Source organism: Canis lupus, chromosome 35 (genome assembly GCF_011100685.1).
Source record: "Canis lupus familiaris isolate Mischka breed German Shepherd chromosome 35, alternate assembly UU_Cfam_GSD_1.0, whole genome shotgun sequence".
Taxonomy (NCBI): Eukaryota; Metazoa; Chordata; class Mammalia; order Carnivora; family Canidae; genus Canis; species Canis lupus.
In genome coordinates, this window is record NC_049256.1 from 14,392,604 (window position 1) to 14,416,562 (window position 23,959).

At 36.3% G+C, this 23,959-nt stretch overlaps 1 protein-coding gene across 1 annotated transcript in view; it reads right to left on the reverse strand.

The window, feature by feature from the left end:
• RANBP9 (RAN binding protein 9) overlaps window positions 1–23,959 on the reverse strand; it is a 93,148-nt gene that overhangs the window by 28,468 nt on the left and 40,721 nt on the right. Inside the window, exons 3-5 of the mRNA XM_038584198.1 lie at window positions 11,029–11,081; window positions 9,924–10,091; window positions 5,346–5,368 (exon numbers count right to left, since the gene is read on the reverse strand). Of these exons, the coding sequence (XP_038440126.1) occupies window positions 5,346–5,368; window positions 9,924–10,091; window positions 11,029–11,081 (244 nt within the window). The remainder of the gene's footprint in view (window positions 1–5,345; window positions 5,369–9,923; window positions 10,092–11,028; window positions 11,082–23,959) is intronic.

The following is a 23,959-nucleotide window of genomic DNA, read 5'->3' on the forward strand; positions in this document are numbered from 1 at the left end:
TGGGCCAAAGACATGAACAGAAATTTCACAGAGGAAGACATAGACATGGCCAACAAGCACATGAGAAAATGCTCCACATCACTTGCCATCAGGGAAATACAGATCAAAACCACAATGAGAGGGGATCCCTGGGTGGCTCAGCGGTTTAGCGCCTGCCTTTGGCCCGGGGCGCGATCCTGGAGTCCCGGGATCGAGTCCCACGTCGGGCTCCTGGCATGGAGCCTGCTTCTCCCTCCTCCTGTGTCTCTGCCTCTCTCTCTCTCTATGTCTATCATGAATAAATAAATAAATAAATAAATCTTTAAAAAAAAAAAAAAGAAAAAAGAAGAAAGAAACCACAATGAGATACCACCTCACACCAGTGAGAATGGGGAAAATTAACAAGGCAGGAAACAACAAATGTTGGAGAGGATGTGGAGAAAGGGGAACCCTCTTGCACTGTTGGTGGGAATGTGAACTGGTGCAGCCACTCTGGAAGAAAACTGTGTGTGGAGGTTCCTCAAAGAGTTAAAAATAGATCTGCCCTATGACCCAGCAATTGCACTGCTGGGGATTTACCCCAAAGATACAAATGCAGTGAAACGCTGGGACACCTGCACCCCAATGTTTATAGCAGCAATGTCCATAATAGCCAAACTGTGGAAGGAGCCTCGGTGTCCAACGAAAGATGAATGGATAAAGAAGATGTGGTTTATGTATACAATGGAATATTACTCAGCCATTAGAAACGACAAATACCCACCATTTGCTTCGAGGTGGATGGAACTGGAGGGTATTATGCTGAGTGAAATAAGTCAATCAGAGAGGGACAAACATTATACAGTCTCATTCATTTGGGGAATATAAAAAATAGTGAAAGGGAATGAAGGGGAAAGGAGAAAAAATGAGTGGGAAATACCAGAAAAGGAGACAGAACATGAGAGACTCCTAACTCTGGGAAACGAACAAGGGGGTGGTAAAAAGGGAGGTGGGCGGGGGGTGGGGGTGACTGGGTGACGGGCACTGAGGGGGGCACTTGATGGGATGAGCACTGGGTGTTATTCTGTATGCTGGCAAATTGAACACCAATAAAAAATAAATAAATAAAAATATAGATCCTAAAAATATTCAAAAGCTAAATATACGCAAAATCATATTCTCAATAGCATAGTTTTGTTCTATTTTAAAGATGTTTTCTAATGAAAATGAAAGCAAATAACATATCTATAAAAGGTAGATTTCAAATCAGTCTACAGAACTTGGAAAAGAGCATTTTAAATGAGAACAGCTTCTGTAACAAAAGGAATTCACCTAATCCTGAACTGAATTAGTTTATAGACGGACATTTCCCAAACTGGTAAGATGGGCTGGGGAAGATCATTTTGAAAGAGACATAAGGTTTTCAAAGCCGTGTAAACAGCCTAGGTTTCATGGTAAGTGCAATGGTCTAGATAAACTTTTTTTTTTTCCCCCTGTAAATATACTCTTTACCAGAATTTAATGCTACAACTGGCTAGTGGGAGATCACACACACAGAATATATAAACACTCCTATAGTGGGGTCCTTAAGGGAAAGACTAACTTTCTCTTTCCTTTTTTAAGCAGCAGAATGCTGTACTGCATGTGGAAGTCCCAGAAGATCTGAGAGTTATAAAAATAAAAGCTCTCAGAACCACTGTATTAAAAAAAGAAAAAAAAACCTTGTAACAACCTCCATAACCACCACTTTACCCACTGTTGTTACAAAGCTGAGTATTACTACTAAGTAACTATAGACAAGGCAAACAGTTAACTAGTGATTCTAAAATGGGACAAAAATAGTCAGAAGGCAACATAAAAACAGTCAACATGTCTATGACCTGCTTAGCCTCTTCCAAGTCACCACCACTTCTACAAGCGAGGAACAAAAGCTCATAAAACATCTGCTTGCTCCGACAAGTTGGTTTTACTTGCTTCGGGCCACAAAAAGAGGGGGAAAACCCCCAAACACCCAACCAGCAGAGTCCTTTAGCCAAATGGAAAGGAAACTTCACTTGTTAGTTCTGAGCCACTCAGACCTGCACTCACCAGGAGGTAGTCATGCCTAAAGCCTCCCCTCCAATAAGCACATGATCGCATCTCTACTTGTCCACTCACAGGTGTGATGACTAGTTACTTTTCCTCCCTTTAGATTGACTTGTTTGCTTGCTACTGAGTCATTCTCATCAGCAAATAAAACATCATGGTAAATCAAAAAAATCTTTCCTTGCCTCCATTTCTGCCACCAGCTACTGTATCCCACTTGCTTCCTCCCTACTGCAGTGGAAATCCTCCCTGAGGTTGTCCCTACTTTGTCATTTCCCTCCTCCCACTCTCTCTTAAACCCTCTCTGATTAGGATTTCTCCCTCCCTCACTGTGCTGAGACTCTGTCAAGAGTCACCAGTGACCTCTCCTCTGCTAAACCCGCTGGTCAGTTCTTGGTCCTTAGCTTACATGTTGTAACAAAGGGGCACCTGATGCAGTTGATTACGCCTTTCTTCTAGAGATGCTTTCATCACTTGGCTTTGAGGACACACTCAGTTGTAAGTCTTGCTCATTCTCAATCTCCCTCTGCTGGTTCCTTCTCTTCTCCCAAACATGCACCACCCCTCTTCTTGGCCTACACACTCCCTTGGAGATGTCATCTGATCTCAAGACATTAAACACCGAAATGCCAAGGATTCCCAATTTTTGTCTCCAGCCCAGATAACTGTCTCAAATTCTAGGCTTACACAGCCAACTCTATGCTCGGTAACTCCATTTAACTTATCCAAACTGATCTCCAGATCTCTCCCTCAAAACCTGCTCTGCCTATATACAGCCTTCTCTGTATCAGTAAGTAGCATCACCATTCCTTCCATTCCTTAGGCCAAGAATCTCGAAGTCCTATCCTCTTTCTCGTATTTTCACATCCAATCCATCAGAAAATTCTCTTGGCTCTAAGTTGGGATTTTTTTCAAATCAGATTTATTTTTATTTTTGAATTTAACTCTTTAATCTACCTGGAACTTACTTTGATATAAATATAAGACAAAATCCTAAGATTACACACTTTTTCAAAAGATAAACACTTGTTCCCCTACTGCGTATTAAATAATGCTTCCTAGTAAGTATGCTGATTTCAGACTCTGAATCTTCCTTAGCTTAGCAAAGTTGTTCTCTACTATAACTTTGATTTTTTTCTATTAATATTCCTGAAAATAATTCTAATCTATAGATTGGATGACTATTCTCTGCCTGTGATTCTCCTGTCACCTCTCTCAAAACATCTCTGCAACTGAAATGTGTCTTATGAATAGTGGCACCCTACATCTGCCTACTCAGGCAGCTGTCCCTGCCTACACAGATGTGAATCTGTTGAAGAATAAGGTCTCTGAAAACTCTAGAACTTGACTGTTTTTTTTTCCTGGTGGAACAGCTGGTTAACTGCCACCTCTAAGACACTTTAGTCAACAAGCCATGTATGAACCACCTAAGAAAAAATACCAGAGTCTTAGCTGTTGCCAGAAAACTTTTGGTTAGTATCCTCTGGTAATATTGAAAACTGCACAATGCAATCAGGAGCTTGGAAGAAAATGCCAGAGATATAATGGAGAGCTCTTAATAAATGTTCTTAATGGCAAAGACAGCATCACGTAGAAAACCAGGGATATCAACTCTAAAAAAGTGGTTTCAAAGATTGGACTCTAAGCATGAAGTGTGGGAAATATCTTCATCAATCTATAATCCTTATTTATTATTTTCAGGGGTGCAACGAGTGATACTGATTTAAAAAAAAAAAAATCTATATTTCGGGCAGCTCTGGTGGCTTAGCAGTTTAGCGCCACCTTCAGCCGAGGGCGTGATCCTAGAGACCTGGGATGGAGTCCCACGTCAGGCTCCCTGCATGGAGCCTGCCTCCCCCTCTGCCTGTCTCTCTCTCTCTGTCTCTCTCTGTGTGTCTCAAATAAATAAATAAATAATCTTAAAAAAAAAAAAATCTGTATTTCGAGATGCCTGGGTGGCTCAGTGGTTAAGCATCTGCCTTTGGCTCAGGTCCCGGGGTCCTGGGATTGGGTCCCACACTGGGCTCCCTGCAAGGAGCCTGCTTCTTCCTCTGCCTATGTCTCTGCCTTTCTATGCCTCTCGTAAATAAATAAAATCTTAAACAAAACAAAACACCATATTTCAATACCCTAACAGATCATTCAGTGAATACAAAATGAAAATTCTAAGTGCTAAGAAAATATATCATAGTTAGGTTTTCCTCCCTTCATCTTATACATGGTGCATATTACAATGGCTAGTCTTCACCTTGGTAAACAAGGTATCTAGAATCAAGCCAGTTCTCCAATCTGTAATGACACAATCACCTGCTGCCTGAATTTCTGCAACAGCATCCTCACAGGTCAGCCTGCTTCTGCTCTCACTCCCTGCCCGAGTCTACCTTTCAGCCGGCAGTCAGCGATCTTGAAAACTGAGTTATACCGTGAGAACGGTAAACTCTGCAGTGTGGCTGCATTCCACTCACGGTGAGTGCCCAAGTACTCATTATGGCTCGCAAGATGTCCACCCTCTAGCCCACCTTCCCCCCCATGACCTCGGACTCACCTAGCACTGTCTTGGGTCTCCGGGCCCCTTCCTTAGTCGGGCTCCTTCTAACTGCTCCCTCTGCCTGGGACATGCTTGCTCTGCCTGCCGTTCAGGTGACTCCCTTCACTTTGTCACAAGTCTCTGCTCAAGTCCTCAGCCCTTGCAAACCTTTCCAAAGGTGAGCAAACTGTATAACCCATGTTCTGTCTCTGGTACTTCCATGTTCTTTTTCTCTTTAAGAAGTACCTAAAACCTTTTAAAATGTTTTAATTTACTTATTTTTAATGTGTCATTTACTCCTATTCTCCAGCTTCAAGAGGGCAGAGACCTTCACCTGTTAGATGAATGATGCACCCCACGCACAGAATCTGCCACAGAGCAGTCATTTCGGTATACTCGGCATAAATAAATGACCACAACTGTTGCACAGCCACTTGCTGAAAAGTTCAGTGATACCAAAGAAACATATTTTAAGTGAATGCAGTGACAGTGACATTACAAGGTGTATTTTAAGTAATTGTTTTTCTGTTTTTGTGTTGTTGTTTTTTCTCACTATAACAGTAGTTCCCTTGGGCCAGGGCACCAAATGCCATTTGGAGCCTAATTTCTGAAGGTGACAACAATGGAGGCTAGAGAAAAGCTCTCTATTCTATGCATCGCATATAAGCTTGATAAGTATCAGTAAGACGGAATTCCAAACAGGCTTAATAATAGTTTCTTCGTATTTCTTTTAATTAAAAATACAAAACAGCTTTTAAAAGAAATTATGTCTTACCGGTAGGTCGGTGAAAGCAATACCTAAAAAACAAACAAAACAAACAAAACAAAAAAAAAGTGGCATTAGAAATGGGTTTTCAAAGGCAGATGATAATGACAAGCTGAATTTATAACTGAAAACAAAGGAAGGAAAAAATTTAAAACCTAAATATAAAATAATGAGACTAGCATTTTTCTCAGAAAGAGCAACAGAGGTCTGAACGAATGCTATCTCCTTTCAAAATCAACATCCTCATTAGTCACACACCAATTTTATTTCTGGAGTACTGCAACTGCCTCCAGGACTTTAAAAATGGTTTCAGATGTATCTTCTAAGCTATGTCAGGAGCCATATAAGAAAACTGGTTGCAAAATAGTATCTAATTTTTTACCAATACCCAAGCTGCTTTACACCCAGTCTTTTCACTTAATCTTTCTCACCTAGATTTAGCTTTGTAATTTTGAGGGGAAGGGAAAGAAGAGATTTTTGTTGTTGTTACAAAGAAAAAAAAAAAAAGTGAATGATGCGAAATACAGTACTGTTGTTTCTTTAAAAAAATTTTTTTTCTCATGGAAGTACATTCTTAAATAACTTTGGACTATTCTGTGAAAAAACTCAATTCCTCATTCAAAGGATCAAGATTTATAGGGTGAGAATTTCTCACGAATGTCCTCTGACAGTAATTTCAACACAGTCATGTTCCAGATAGACCTGAATTAACATGAAGTCATAGGAGTAAGTCTCTGGCATCCCAAAGTGATGATTTAATAATCTCTCTTCAAATATTTAAGTATATTACTTGGGTGAAAATAAAATAATAAATAAACCAATTATTTCTGTAGGACCTCATTCACAGGTTTAAGAGGACTGAGCTCTAGAAAAACAGGAGACCGAGTGGTTTGTTAGTTAATTTCAGTTCTTCCCACCTAAACACACGTTAAAACAAAACAAAACCAACACACCAGCACCAGTACCTCTCCAGTGTTGATCATCATCTAAAAATTAGGGGTGTTTCTGTTAAATCATCTTTAAGGTCTCTTCCCACTGGAGATTTCATGGCTTTGTAATTGTGCTGACCCATCAGAAAACACAACTATCTGACTCTATTTATTAAAGTAATAATTAATTAAAAGACAAACTATGCATCTCTACTATATGGCTTTTAATAAATGTGTAAAAATAGTGGTTTGTAGTTAAGTTCTGTTTTTAGGACTTTTAAAAACTAGTAAGTTCATGTTGGCTTGTCAGGAGGAAAGCAAAGCTGGAGGTCTCCCCATATCCCCCATAAAACATTGGTAACTTTTAGCTTTATTAATAAATAGAAAGCAAAGTGACTTCCGGCCAAATATGAAAATTTACTCTAAAATCTTCAGAAAACTAAAAGGATACAGAAAACAAGAGAGATTACGTTAATAAAATATTACCAACCGTATCTTAACAATTTTCAATAAAAAATTATTGTCCTCAAAGATATCTATTATAGCAAAGAGGGTCTACTTCTGTAGGTTTAGCAAAAATTCCTTTTTGTTAATAGGTAATAAAATCCTCAGTCCTTACCAAAAACTCTAATGAAAAACCCAAGTCAGTTTCATAGATTAGCTAACATTTTTTGAACACTGCCAAATATAGCTACCACAAACTGTACAGATTCAGACCACAAAAAGATACTTTAGTAAGTTAGTATAATTAAGTTTTACACAGAAGGCAATTAATTTATATTTCTAGTTTTCTGATTTGTCAAGAGGCTTTTTAAAAAGTAACCTTCAATTGATGATATTCAATAAAACAAAGTAAAAAAAAATTTCCAATTAAATTAACCTAGATACTGTTTCTTCTTTAACTGTTTTCTCAAAAACCTTTCCAGAGCACCTGGGGAGCTCAGTCGGCTGAGTATCTGCTTTCAGCTCCGGTAGTGATCCCAGGGTCCCAGGTCTGAGCCCCACACATTGGGCTCCCAGCTCAGCTGGTAGTCTGCTTCTCCCTTAGACCCTCCTCCCTCCTCCCTTCTGGGCTTTCTTTCCCTTTCTCTCTCAAATAAACAAACTCTTTACAAACAAAACAAAACAAAAAACCCTTTCCATTCCTCTATGATCAGTAAATATATATTTTGGAAACCTTTATGAAACAGAAACTAAAGATGTATCAGCTTTTGGGTGGAAATGATCCACCTCAGGAAATATAAAAAACAGGATGTAAATAATATTTTATCTTCTAGATGTTAGAATTTGGACCAGAGGTTAAGCATACTTCTGTAAAGACCCAGAGAGTAAATCTTTTCTCCTCTCCAAACCATATGGTCTCTGTCATAACTACTAAGTTCTGCCACTGGAATAGGAAAGTGGCTGCATCGCACAAATGAATGGGTGTGGCTTTGTTCCAATGAAACTTGACTTAAAACATAGATAGGAGACCAATCTGGCACATGGGCCTTGGCCTGTTGAACTCTGTTCTAGAAGAGTAGCTCTTTGCCACTGCATCCCCAGCATCTAGCCCAGACTCTGGCACACAACGATAATAAACATTTAATGAGTACTCACTGTGTGCCAGGAAATCACCTAAGAACTTTGCATGCATCAGTCTACTTTAACAACCAAAAAAAGGTAGGTATTATAGCGACCTTATTTTACAAATTGAGGCACAGAAATATTAACTCGCAAAAGGTCACACAGCCTAAGCAAGGAGACAAACCCAAGCAACTAAAGAACCCATATTAATGACTCTCTTTGGGCTTAATAAGCATTTATTAAATTTATAAATGAATACTGATAAAGGTTTCAAATTTAAACTTAGAATGTACCTTTTTCTTAAAAAGTATCTCACTTTCAAAAATAGTTTTCTTATTGAAGAGAAAATTTCAATATAAATGTTTGTGAAAATCTAGTGAGAAACAAAATCACATCATCATGACCTTTCCATCTTCCAAAATAAAATTTCTTCTCTGGAATAAAGTTTTAAAAACTGTAAAAAGAATAATTTTGGTTTTAAAATTATGCCTTCTTTTGCATTTCTGAATCAAAAGTCATACCTAAAAGCAGATTTCTGCAGTTTAATTTAAATACAAATATCTTAAGCAGCTAAGGCAATTAAAACCATCCCAGTTAACCGCTCTGATACATCAGAGCCAGAAGAGTAACAACAAATAAACTAAAGAGGCTGCATCCTCTGGAAACTAGCTGGCCACAGCAATCAAATCACAAGTATACGTATCTTGCCTGGTGTCCTGAAAAAACATTCTTTTACCAGTAACCACCAGTCTACCCATGGACTTGGGACAACCTTTAAGTCAGATAACACAGGACTTCAGAATCAATATTAGTAATGAGAAGGGAAAGATTTAACCCAAATATAAAAGTGAAAATATTAATTTTATATCAGGAATACGGTGAGACAGTAAAAAGGAATGGTTATTACCAATGTAGCCAGAAATTTAGAATTTTCTATTATGAAATGAAAGACACAACAGTTTTTGTATTATATTAAAGAATATCTACTGTATACCTAAGGATACTGTTTATGGTCTAATTTTTAAATACTATTTTTCAGCACATGGAAATTTCTGCCTTCTGAGTGATTTTTGCTTCCTTTAGATTTACCTCATCAGAAATAATTTGCTTTGAATCAAGGACTTTTCAAAAAACGTGAAACCATTTTATTTTTAAAATATCAGTCTTACTATCCTTTATACTTTCTGTATAAAAACAACAACAAAAAATTAAGAAAATATAACCACCACACACAGTTCTCAATTTGAAGTGCTATGGGTGCATACACAACTAAAAAGCCTAATTTTATATTAGTCTTATAATGGATAGGCTTCTTCATGTTTTCATTAATATTTGTTTGTTTATTTATTTATTTAACTCCCATCTGTCTTTTACCCTTAGAAATTTTGCTATTAGTTTTTTGTTTTAATTCTGCTCCTTGGGGTGCGTGGGTGGGTCAGTTGGTTGAGCATCTGACTTTGGCTCAGGTCATGATACCAGGTTCCTGGGATCAACTCCCAGGTCAAGCTTTCTGCTCAGTGGGGACCCTGCTGCTCCCTCTCCCTCTGCCTCTGCCCCTTCCCTGTTTGTGTTCTCATTCTCGCTCTCCCAAATAAATAAAATATTAAAAAAACAAACTCTCCTTTCTGCAGAACTTGTAGTCATCATCGTTATCATGCCTGCCCTTTTAGTAGGTCAAATGCCTTTCATTTGGTTCCAGTATCAAGCCTTTCCTTCATTATTACCCCAAACAGAATACACTAAAAACTGACAGCCTTTTTCTCTTGGCACCTGTTACCTAGAGAATTCAGTCACACTATCAAGTGTTTAGTGTTTTACTCAAAGCAGAAAACATTTAGCATTTCTATTCCTAGAATAGATATGTGAACATGGGGATTATTTTCATAGTTATTCCCATACATGTGATACAACATAGTCTTCCCAGAATATAAATTTTCACTATTTCCTCAACTTCCACCTAGAAAGAACAAAGAAATCATATCCAGAGGCATGTATTTATAATAGAGGACTATATAGTAAATGTGACTACCATGCTGTAAGTACAATAATCACAATACTGGATTATTTTACATGCAACACATTTTCTTAGTACCTAAACTATGTCCATTCTTGGTGTAGAAGCAGGTATTGTTGATAAGGTTAACACAACAGCCAATAACATCACCAGTCGTAAACGTTGGTCCATAAGGTTGTCCCGTTCCAGAAGAACAAAACGAATGTCCATCATCCCCATGATAACCATATGAATGTTTATCCCAGCCTAAAGAGAAAGTTCCAGTATATTTACAATGAAAAGTAAGGTTCCCCTGTACTAGTGCTACTCACTAAACATTATGACAAGATAAACAAGAATAGTACAATAGATGACAGCACAAAGATAAAATCCTCAAATATACATTTAAATTCCCAACAATTATACCACATGATTTCTACATTAAAATACTGTTTATAACACTAAGTAACACTAAGGAAAATAAATTTACCACACAGAAGACTAAAACATGTATTAAACAAGACTATGATTAAAAAAAATAGCAAGACACATTTTCCATGCATATTTCCTTTGCTAACAGACCAAAGGAATTTTGCTTTGATTGAAACACATAGAGTTTAATATAAAATGGGAGATTTTATTAAAAAAATAAAATAAAATAAAATGGGAGATTTTTCTATTTTCAAAAAGTCTCCCCTAGAATTAATTTTTAACATTAGAAAACAGAATACCAGAAAATATAATACAAGAATCACTTTCTTCTGATTAACAGTTTTGGAAAACAGTTCTGGTATCCCAACTGACACCTTCCTTAGTTTACTTTTACTATTAGCCTACATTCCCAGAACATTAAACAAAGGAACATAGGTTAAAAGCCAGACATGTGCTGGGTAGCTAAGAGAATCAATCACATTAAAAGATTTCAAGTAGTTGATATGACTATGTAATGGAAGCTAAAATAACAAAACAAAACAAGCAAAAACACAAAACAAAAAAAATGCATGGTAAATGCATGGTAGATAGAAGTTTTGCTAAATAGCATAAAATTTCAATCTTTTAAAACCACTTGGCTTCCACTTAGAACTCATAACATAGGTGATTAAAGATAGAACATCAATGTATTTAACTATTTCAATTTATTACTTCAAATTTTTAGCCAGAAGGAGGTAGCCGTAAGACAGTGCTATAATTCAATTTTAAGTACCTGGTAGTCTATTCATGTTCACACCTTGAGCAGAAAGACCAATTCCCATGTAACTGTTAAAAAAAGGGAAGGAAGAAAAACAGGTTATTATAACCACATGTGTAAAAATTACCAAATACTCTGAAATATATCAGAACCCAGCCCAAGTTGAAACACTTAGGACAGCTACAAAAAATTTATTACAATTCATTAAATAGCAGGAAGAGCAATATGAAGCAACAATAAAACCCAGATTCACTGTAAATTCCTACAGTACTCATTCATAAATACAAAGTACTAGTAATAATTATTATGCACTCTAGTAACAACTATAAAAATCTTTCAACTTATCTACACATAAATATTTAGGATTAAGACTTCCAGTAAAAAGTATAGGGGGATTTGTGGAAAAAAAGATAAACAGTCATTGGGAGACTTATAATTCTTTTTTGTTTATTTGGGTTTTTTTTTTTTTTGAAACTTGTATTTCTAAAAAGACATAGTAAAAAATCTAGACCACAAAAATTGGGACCTGGATACAGATTCGAAAAAATGTCAAATTCATATAAAGACATTTAAAATATTTAATAACATTACACTTGAAAATATGTACTGTATGGTATCCATATACTGGTTTTCTCGGAGTTTGGCAAAATGACAAAATCAAATTAAATATGGGACTCTTAATTTTTAATTTATCAAACTAAAAGAACAAAATTATCCCCCCAAAAAAAGAAATGTAAGAGGAAGAGGAAAAAGTAATTATTAAGGTATGTGATTCATTTTTAAAAGCTTATAAAATATTAATAAAAGCTGATAAAGATAGTTGAAAAGCAGGAAGAGTATAAAGCAGTACACTTGTAAGTACTGATGCAAAAAACCTCCCCAAATACCAACTAAATAAAAGATGAATCCAGTTTGCGAAAAAGCTAATTGACTATGATTGCATCAAGATTTTAAATGGCACTTGACAAATTTCAGCTACCATTCTAAATAAAAACTCAAGCAAAATAAGAGTAAAAGGAAACTAAAATATGATACACTTTCTTTCAAATCTAATACAACAAGATATTCAACAGTAAACACTGAAACCATTTCCATTAAAATCAGGACAAGCAATTGTCTACAACTGTTAAACATTATTTTGAAGGTTTCAGACAATAATATAATGAAAACAAATAACCAGTATAATATTAAAAGATATACAATAATATTTATTTGTAGTTGCCATGATTATATATATAGAACACTACAGAATTTACTAACAGCTTTTAGAATTACAGTGGACTCTTAAACAATGCAGGGTGCTGGGTGCTGGCTTCCATGAGGTCCAATATCCATGTGTAACTGGATTCCCACAAAACTTGCTACTAATAGTCTACTATTGAAGCTTATGGGTAACATGAACAGTAAAATGATACATTCTTTTTAGACATTTATTTATTTGAGAGAGAGAGAGAGCACATTTATTTATTTGAGAAAGAGAGAGGGCACGCGCGCGCGCCCGAGCACGCACATAAGGGGAGGGGCAGAGGGAGAAGGAGACTCCCCACTGAACAGGGAGCGGGACACCAGACTCGATCCCAGGACTCTGAGATCATGACCTAAGCCGAAGGCAGACTCAACTGACTGAGCCACCCAGGTGCCCGACATATATTTTGTATATTATGTGTTTTATATACTGTATTCTTAATATGGAAGAAAAAAATGTTTAGAAAATCATAAGGAAAATACATTTATAGCATTGTACTGTATTTACTGGGAAAAAACCTGCATATAAGTGTGCCTATGCAGATCAAACCTGTGTTCAGAGGTCAAGTGTAATTAAGTCTTCTGGAAAAGTGACTGGATATAAAAAAACATTTAAATTTCTCTTCTAGTAGTACTAGAGGAAAAAAATAGTATAAACATACCAATCACAAAACTATAAAAATCACAGAACAGGAATCTCAAGCAAGGCATAAAAACAATATATAAACATCTGTAGGGGCACCCGAGTGGCTCAGTTGGTTAAGCATCTGTCTTCCATCCAGGTCATGATCTCAGGGTCCTGGGATCGAGTCTGGCCTGGGGCTCCCTGCTCAGTAAGGAGTCTGCTTCTCCCTCTCCCTCTGCTTCTCCTCCCACGTGTGCTCACTCTCTCTCAAATAAATAAAATATTTTTAAAAACCTGTAAATAGATATGTTATGTATCTGGATAACATGACAGCACAAAAAAATATTTCCAAAATTACTGTATACACATAGTAAGACTTAGGATTCCCAATGAATTTTCAAAACTAGAAAATGATTTTAAAGTTCCTATGTAAAAATGCAGAATTTTAATCAAGAAAAACATTTTTAAAAACAAAAGTAAATTCATGTTTGTCCTACTAAATATTAAAACTCTGAATGAGCTGAACTCACAAAAGCAATATTACTAACAAGAGCAGGTGTCAAGTGAGACAAGAGTGACAAAACATCAAGAAACAACATTTAGAAATCTAGTCAAAAAAGACTCATTAAGTGTGTTTTTTTAGTTAAGTCCCTCTGTTCCAAACAATACAATTTAAGTATTGGGAAAGAAAAAAAAAAAAGGCTTATTAAGAAGGTAGAGGACTCCAGTCTTTGAGGAGAAGAAATGCAAAGCTGTGAGCAGGGATACAGCAAGGGACCTACAAAGCTGAGTCTATGAGCACTTGTGAATGGCTACCAGTTTCCCCTTCTGAGGACACAAGAATTAAAAATGCTCCCTGCTTAAAGCCAAAGACTGGCTTTAAGACAGGCTTCCACTCCTGAAGATAAGGAAATGCTAATACCACCTGCTGCCTTGGTTAAGAGAAAGAGAGGTCTCTTGATGAATACCAAACAACGCCGTGGAATGATCAGTGGCTGCATCCACAAAGCTGCTAATCCACCCTGAAGAACCAAGCTGAAAATTCTAACGGATACCTGCTTTTAGTTTAAGGGTCCAGGTGCTAGAAAGCACAAACTGTAATCAAGGGAAAATAAGTACAGAAAAAGATGAACAAAATGAAGAAAAACTTTAAATTTCCCAATCAAAATGAGACCACAAAAGCAAAATTCTAAAATATACCAAATACATAGAAGGCCAAGGAAATCTACAACTGCAACAAGAATTCATTCTCGATGACATGAACGAGTGGGCAGGAAGACAAAGCATTTTCAAAAGTACATTCAGGATATGTAAAAGACAAAAGGAATCGTGAGCATGAAAGTTAAAGCCAGATATCAATATTTACTGAGATATTTAGCTATTTTTCCACAACTAAAAAAGAAATTGAATTGAAAATGCATACCACACTGAAAAAGATAAAAATAAACATGTCTCACGTCGGCACATTGTAGAATACCAGTAACACATACTCCTGAGAGTTTCCAGAAGATGGGGCACCAGGGGGCTCAGCGGTACCTTCAGCCCAGGGTGTAATCCTGGAGACTCGGGATCAGGTCCCGCGTCAGGCTCCCTGCGTGGAGCCTGCTCCTCTCTCTGCCTGTGTGTGTCTCTGCCTCTCTCTCTGTGTCTCTCATGAATAAATAAATAAAATCTTAAAAAAAAAAAGCTCCCAGAAGAGAACAGGCAGATTATCTGCTCTCCCCAAAAAACCATTAGACTGATGATGATAAACAATGGCACAAAGTACTAAGGTAAAGAACTCCCAAGCTAGAACCGAATGCCTACAGTAGCATTGAAAATGAGGGCAAAATAAGGTTGTTCAAGATAGTAAAAAGCTAAGTTTACTACCCACAGAACCGCATGAAAGAACTATTTGAGGATATGCTTTAGTAGCAAGACAAGTGGAAAAAAAAAAAAAACAGAATACATGAGTCAAAGAAACAATCAGCACAAAAAATTATGAAATATGCAACTAATAACAATTAGATTCTTTAAAAATACTATTGCAGGGCACCTGGGTGGCTCAGGTGGCTCATGCCTTCGCCTCAGGCCATGATCCCAGGGTCCTGGGATGGAGCCCCATGTCAGGGTCCCTGCTTCTCCCACCCCCTCTGCCTGCTGCACCCCGTTTGTGCGCTCACCCTCTCAGTCAAATAAATAAAACCTTTAAAAATAAAAATACCATTGCTTTTAAAATCTATAATCCACATACTAGAATACAATTAATGGTACTTTACATATAAAGAGACAGGAAAACATGATGCATATTCAAGAGAAAAGAAATAAAAGAGAAAATGACTCTGAGATGATAAAGTGAAATTGAAATACAAAGAATTTTGAAGCAGCTGTTTTTAAAAATGCTCAAGGATGTACAGGGAAATTTGCTTGTACTGAATGAAATGATAGCAATTTAAACAAAGAGAAACAATAAAAAAAAACAAAAATTCTGGAGCTGAAAAACATCTGAAATCAGCATTTACCTTATGTACTTAACGGCACATTGGAAATGGCAAAACGAGTAAGTAAAAATCAAGAGAGAGCAATATGAAGAACAGAGAGAAAAAATATTGGGGGGGGGGGGAGGAAGTCCCTTGAGGCAGTATCCAAAGGTCTAACATACACGTAAACCAGAGTCCCACAAGGAAAGAAGAAGAAAGAAAGAGGAGGAAGAAGAAGGAAGAAGGAAGAAGGAAGAAGGAAGAAGAAGAAGAAGAAGAAAAGGAAAATGGGTTTAAAAAATTTGGGTAAAATCTCCCAGATGTGGGAAAACAAAAACATTTATATATTCAAAAAGCACGGCAAACCTCATCAGGTTAAATGTAAAGAAAAGCACACACCTAGGCAGAAATCAGTTAAACTGCTGAAAACTAAAAGCGAAATACTGAAGGCAGCTGGGGTGGGGCAGGGGGGTGGACAGGACATTTTACTGTCATAGGAACACGGAGCTGAATACTCACTTGTACATTTCTCACAAGAATATATGAAACCCAGAAGACAGTGAAATGAAATATCTATTAGCACAGAAGCTGGGGGGTGGGGGGGACTCATGTTGTATTATCACATTTAAGTTCCTTAAATTGATTGCACTTTACAAAATCATGCAGTAAAAACTGCAAGGCTTATGGGGAAAAAATGGACCAAGAGCACAGCATTCCAAAATTCCGTCAGTAAGACATTTAGAAAAAGAAAAAAACCCAATTTAAAAAACAACAAAATTCAATAAAAACGATTTTACACATGCTGAGTTGTTTAAAATACATAAACACTACAATAAACATAGCACTTCACACTGAAAAAGACCTGAAGTTTACTTGGGGAAATAGGTACACAGGACTGTAGTTTGTGGGTTATTGTGAAGTAGTGGAAGGAAAGTTATTCCACGGGGGCAAATCTGTAATGGCAGATGTGGATGGGTGTGGCCTGTAACAGGTAGTGAACTATGGCTGATAGATGTCTGAGGTGTTGCATGACATGTAAAAACGAGCTCAAATTCAACAGCAGAGAGGGAGTGGCAAGATTTTTTTAAGTACACGAACAAAAAATTTATCATTGTGGTGCTGTGTATTTAGGAAAGAAAATGAACATAAAAACTTTTCAGATCCATATAACACTACAGATATTTTCAAATTTTACATTTTTTAGCATTTTTAAAATTTTGGTTATATCAAATACCTAACAAGAGAGACTAAGAAGAATAGTTTTCTTTTTTTTATTTTTATTTTTAGAAGAATAGTTTTAATTCCTACTACAGGTCTAAGTCTACTAGCTTGTTTTCCATCTGTTCTCTCCATTCATCCTTTCCCATGTCGTTAAAATTTTTCTATATTTAACCTTTTTGTTAGCTTTTTGCTATACATTTTTTTTGTTTTTTTGTTTTTGTTTTTTTTACATTTTGGTAGTTTTTTAAAAGATTTTATTTACTCATGAGAGACACAGGGAGAGGCAGAGACATAGGAAGAAGGAAGAAAATCAGGCTCCATGCAAAGAGCCCAATGTGGAACTCGATCCTGGGACTCCAGGATCACACCCTGAGCCAAAGGCAGATAGATGCTTAACCACTGAGCCACCCAGGCGTCCCTACATTTTGATATTGTATTAATGAACACCATGTAAGTGTTAAAAATTGAATCTTTAACATAGTCTTGATTGGATTAGTATATTCATCACATGATGACAATAGAACACAAAAATTTTTAAAGCCTGTTTACCTCTTCCCACATTTGTGTACTGTTGTCATGTTTTACTTCTTTGTATGTAACACATCCCACAAGAATATCACCATTATTGCTTTATATAATTAATGCTATTTTGCTCAATTAGATATACAACAGACTTCTCATCAGAAACCACAGAAGCCAGAAGGCAGTGGGATGTGTACTGCAGTGCTGAAAGAAAGGCCTGTAAAGCAAGAATTGTATACGGAGCAAAACTATACTTCAAAAATGGAAAAACTACAACACTCCCAAATAAACAAAAACTGAAAATTTGTCACTAACAAAACTGCATAATAATAATAAAGCAGAAAAGAAAGGAAACTAGATAGTAACTCAAATCTATAAAAAGGACATCAATAAAGTTAACTACATAAACATAAAAGACAGTATAAATGATTTGTTTCTCTTTTCCCACCTAAAAAACATAAAGCAGTAATTATAACATTTTGGGTTTGAATTATATACAGATATAATTTTATGACAATAATAGCAAAAAAGGAGAAGGGAGAAAATAGATATACTATGGAGCAAAATTTAACTACTATTGAAATTAAGTTAGTATTTATATCTTCTTATTAAGATATTCTCTAAGTAATCCTCTAGAGCAACCATAAGAAAATAACTCAAGGAGCACCTGGGTGGCTCAGTCGGTTAAGAGTCCAACTCTTCAGCTCAGGTCATGATCTCAGGATCCTGGGATACAGAGCCCTGCATATGGCTCTACACTCAGCAGGGAGTCTCCTCAGGATTCTCTCTTTCCCTCTGCCCTCTCCCTGTTTGCTCACTCTCGCTCAAATAAATAAATCTTAAAGAAAAAAAAAAAAAGAACTACAGAAAAGTCACAATGAAATTAAAAGGTACACTGCAAACATTTAATTCACACAAAAGAAAGCAACAAAGGAAGAGCAGAGAAACAAAAAGGTAGAACACAGGAAAGTATCAAATGGCAGACTTAAGTCTTGTTATCAGTCATGATGAACAATTAGAAGATCAACAAGGAAACACATACATGAACACAACCATAAACCAACCAGAACTAAGAGACATCTGTAGAACTCTGCCAATCATGGAGGAGACATGCTTTTCAAGAGCACACAGAAGAATTTCCAGAATCTACTAGGCCGTAAAACAAGCCTCAACAAATTTAAAATTGAAATCATAAACAATAATATTCTCCAATCACAAGAGAATTAAATGAGAAATTCCAAACACAAGAAAAATTCCAATGTATATAAATATGTGGAAACTAAACAACACACTTAAAAAAAAAAGAAAGAAAGAAACCACAAGGGAAATTAGAAAATACTTAGAAATGAAGGAGAATGAAAACAAAACACACCAAAATGTATGGGATGAATCTAAATAATACTTAGAAGGAAATTTATAGCTGTGATTTACAAAAGAAATATCTCAGGGCACCTGGCTGGCTCAGTTAGCAGAGTGTGTGACTCTTGATCTTGGGGTTGTGGAAGTCAAGCCTCATGTTGGGTGTAGGGATTACTTAAAATACAATCTTTTTTTTTTTTTTTTAAGAAATATCTAATAATCTGACTTTCTATTTTGAGAAACTAGAAAAATTAAAAAAAAAAAAACCCTAATAAACCCAAAGCAGGCAATGGGAAGCAAATAATAAATATTGGAGCAGAAATAAATTAAATTGGGGGCCAGAAAATTAACAGAATCAATTAATCCAGAGTTGGTTCTACTAAGAGAAAAGACTCAAGTTAATCAAATCAGGAAGAGAAGAATGGTAATTTCTACCAAAGTAAAAAAAAAAAAAAAAAGACTTTTTAAAATTTTTAAAGATTTATTTATTCATGAGAGACACAGAGACACACACACACACACACACACACACACACACACAAGTAGAAGGAGAAGCAGGCTCCATGCAGGGAGCCTGATAGGGGACTCGATCCCGAGTCTCTAGGATCACACCCTGGGCTGAAGGCGGAGCTAAACCACTAAGCTACCCAGGCTGCCCTAAAAAAAGACTTTAATAAAAAGAACTATAAGAAAATACTAAAAGAAAAAACTACATAGCAACATATTATATAACCTACTTAAAATGGACAAATTCCTAAAAGTCATAAACCACCAAAACTGAATAGTAATCTTAAAACTTCCCAGAAAGAAAAACCATTCTCTGATGGTTTCACTGGTGAGTCCTACCAAAAAAAGAAAAATTATTACCAATCCTCAGACTACTCCCCACAAATGAGGAATACTTTCTAACTAACCCTACAGGGCCAGTGTTACCCTGTTGTCCAAATCAGACAGAGACAACACAAGAAAACATTAAAAACTATCCTTTATGAATAGGTATGCTCAAATATTCAACTAGCAAACCAAATCTGGCAACACACAAAAAGGATTATACATCATGACCAAGGGGAATTTATCACAGAAATACAGGTTTACAAACATAATCAATGTAATACACCGTACTGAGAAAATAAGGGAAAAAGGCAACATGATCATTGACACAGGAAAAAATTAAGACAAAATCTATAATCCCTTCTTTATAACAAAACTCAACAAATTAGCAATAAATGGGAACCTCCTAACCTGGTAAAAAGCAACTATTAAAAAACCCCATAAATGGAGATCCCTGGGTGGCTCAGTGGTTTAGCCCCTGCCTTCGGCCCAGGGCATGATCCTGTAGTTCCAGGATTGAGTCCCACATTAGGCTCCCTGTATGGAGCCTGCTTCTCCCTCTGCCTGTGTCTCTGCCTCTCTCTCTCTCTGTCTCTCATGAATAAATAAATAAAATCTTTTAAAAAATAAATAAACAAACAACCCCATAACTAACATATTTAGTGGTAGAAAACTAAATATTTTCCCCTTAAACAAGAAAAGGATATCCTCTTTACCATTTCTATTCAGCACTGGACTGGAGTTTCTAGCTTGGGCAATAAGGCGAGAAAAAGAAAAGACATTCGTATTATAAAGATAAGAGTAAACATTTTCTATTCACAGACAACACAATTTTGTACATAAAAAAATCCTAAGGAATCCTTATCAAAAAACTAATATACAAGTTTAGCAAGATTGTAATATACCAAGTTCAATATGCAAAAATCAGTTCTGGGACACCTGGGTGGCTCAATTGGTTGGGCATCTGAATCTTGATTTTGGCTCAGGTCATGGTCTCAGGGTCGTGAGACTGAGCCTCACATCAGGCTCCATGCTCAGCAAGGACTCTGCTTGGAATTTTCTATCTCCCACTCTCTGTCCCTCCCCCAGCTCATGCTCTCTCTCAAAATAAATAAAATCTTTTTAAAAAATAAGTTTTATTTCTACTCTCAATTAACATTTTGAAAATGAATTGAAGAAAATCCCATTTACAACAGAATCAAAAAGAATAAAGTATCTAGAAGTCAATTTAATAAAAAAGTGTAAGATGTAAATGCTAAAAACTATAAAACGTTGCTGAAAGAAATCAAAGAACACCTAAATAAATGGAAAGATAACCATGTTCATGGACAGGAAGAATACTGTTAAAATGGCAGAGCTGTCCTAATTAATCTAGAGATACAAGACAATCCCAATCAAAATTCTAACTTGCTTTCCTGCAGAAATTAACAAATCGATCCTAAAATTCACATGGAAATGCAAAGGGGCCCAGGAGAGCCAAAACAATCTTGGAAAAAAAAAAACCTGTGGACTCACACGTCACAATGTTAAAAGTCACCAGAGTTATAATAATTAAGAGTATATTATTACTGGCTTTAGAATAGATACATATATATATTAATGCAACAAATTAAGAATTTAAAAACTAACCCTTATGTTTACAGGCAATTGATTTGGACAAGGGAAACAAGGACAACATAATGGAAGAAAGAATGTTCTCTTCAACAACTAATGCTAGGACTAGGTGTTTCTATGCAAAAGAATGAAAGAAAAGCAATACCTCAACATCATATATCTAAATTAACTGAAAATGTGTTAGGAAACTAAGAGGGAGAGCTAAAGTATAAACTCTTAGACAAAAACACCAGAATAAATCTTCATAACCTTAGGTTAGGCTATAGTTTCTTAGTATACCAAAGTTACAAGGAACAACAAAAAGATAAACTAGACTTCATAAAAATACAAAACTTGTGGTTAGAAGAATATTGTCAAGGAATTTGAAACAGGAGAAAATATATGCAAATCATATAGCTGGATTTCTATCCAGAATATATAAACAACTCTTATAACTGAGCAATAAAAAGAAAATCCAACTAAAGGACCTGAATAGACTTTTCTCCAAAGAAAATACACAAATAGCCAATAAGGACATGAAAAGATGCTCAATATCATCAGTCATTAGGGAAATGCAAATCAAAACTACTGAGAACTCACTGCACACACCCTAGGAGGACTAGAATTCAAGAATACATGCATTGGCAAGAATAAGCATTTAGAATTTTCACAGTTGGTGACAATGAAAAACAGTGCAGTCACTTTGGAAAACTGTCTGGCAGTTCCTTGAAATGGTAATCATAGTTTCTTTATGACCCAGCAATTTAACTCCTGACATCTATCCAGGAGAAATTAAAACATATCCACACAAAAATGTTACACAAATGTTCATAACAGCTTCATCTGTAATAGCCCAAAATGTGTTTCTACCTACTGATGAATGGACAAACAAAATGTTATATATCTTTACAATGGAATATTATTTAGAAAGAAAAAGGAATGGAATACTAATATATGGTACAGCAGGAATGACACTGAAAACATTAAGATAAATAAGCTGGAGGGTGCCTAGGTGGCTCAGTTGAGCATCCAACTCTTGATTTTGCCTCAGGTCATCATCTCTGATCTCAGGGTTGTGGGGCTGTGCTCAGCAGGGAGTGTGCTTCTCACCCTTTCCCTCTGCTCCACCTCCCCTCTTTCTAAAATAAATGGATGGATCTTTGGGATGATAAAAGATAAATAAGCTGCAAACAAGGTCACATGTTGTATGATTCTACTTAAATAAAATGCCCAGTGTAGGCAAATCCATACAAAACAGGTAAATGGTTGCCTAGGTTTGGGAGGAGTGACTGCTTATGGGTATAAGATTTCTTTTCCAGGTGATATATCAATTCTCAGATAAATGATAAGGATTGCACAAGTCTGTGAACATACTAAAAACTACCTAACTGTATGTTTTTAAGGGTAAATTTTTATTATTCTGAATTACATCTCAATAAAACTCTAAGATATTAACAAGAGGTCTTTTGTTTTCTGCTACAAAATGTAAAGAACTTGTAATTTGTCACTCCCTTCCCCACAATAAGAAAAAAAAGTTGAACAAATTTTAAAAAATCTACAACTCTCTGTGTGAATACAGAGGATCAGAACTTATCACGAACAGGAGCTTCTGAAGAGAGTTAACTGGTAAGAATACTTTATAAAAATAACAGTGAATTCCTGAAGGCAGAGCATAAACTAGCTGGAAGCTTTAAAACTCTTGAAGGTCCAGTTTTAAGAGAAGCGTCCACATATTCAAGAGTTTCCCTTTAGTAGCTCTGCCAGATTATCATCCAGGAGGAAGAAGATCTCTTCCAGTTTTGGGCATGGGAGGAGGAAAAGTAACCATTCTGAGATATGCCCAGAGCAACATGTCATCCCTTTTGGGGGGCGGGGGGCGGTGCAGGGAGAGGGAAGAGCTGAAGGGGAGACAGAATTCCAAGCAGGCTCCATGCCCAGCCCAAAGCAGGGCTCAATCTCATGACCCTGAGATCATGACCTGAGCTGGAATCAAGAGCTGGATGCTTAACTGACTGAGCCACCCAGGTACCCCACAATATCTTTTTTTTTTTTTTTTAAGATTTTATTTATGTATTCATGAGAGACGCAGAGAGAGAGGCAGAGACTTGGGCAGAGGGAGAAGAAGGCTCCATGCAGGGAGCCCGATGTGGGGCTTGATCCTGAGACCCTGGGATCACTCCCTGGGCTGAAGGCAGAGAGGCTCAACTGCTGAGCCACCCAGGTGTCCCTCAATGTGTCTTCTTTAACATAGACCTGCCTTCAAGGTAAACTACTTTGTCAGAATCTTATTTGAATTTTAAAAAAAAGAAGAAAAAGGGCAGTGAGACAACTCTAGTTCCAGGTAGCCTTCATGACAAAGGGGGAGGAGGGTAGAGACTAAAATTTTTCTGAAGTTCACAGGAAAGTCCACTATTAACAACTGAGATTTAATCATAAAATTATAAAACAATTCCTTTCCCTGGTACCTTATCACTACATCAGCAAAGCTCTAGTATAATAGTATAATAACAGCAGGTTATAATTCAGAGAGGTTCAAGACACAGACTCTATTCAAGGAGTTTCTAGGAAAACCCCAAATAACAGTGGAAACAAAAACAAGGAAACCAGAGAAAAATGAAGCCTCTGACACCGTCGAACAATACATACACCAAGCAAACATTAAACACAACTTGACTCAGAGCCAGGTTACAAAACTTCATACTAACCATCTATTTACCTAAATTCCTATTACCCAAAAAAATCACATAAAAATTTCAACAAAAAATTACACTGAACACTAAAAAGAAAAATACATTCTGAAGAAATAAAGCAAGCATCACAACCAAACTCAGATAAGGCAGAGATTTTGGAGTTATAAAACTAGTAATTTAAGGTAACTGTTGTTAATATGCTATGAAAAATAATTTTTTAAATGTTAGAAGTTAAAAACACTACTACAAAGAATGCTTTTGACGACTTCATCATTCAACTAAGTGAGGAAGTGGAGTAGCAATCCACTGAAGATATGTTAATAAAAACCTTCCACACTAACATGCCAAGAGAAAAACAGAAAAAAACCAGAACAGAACATACAAGAACTGCAGGACAACTA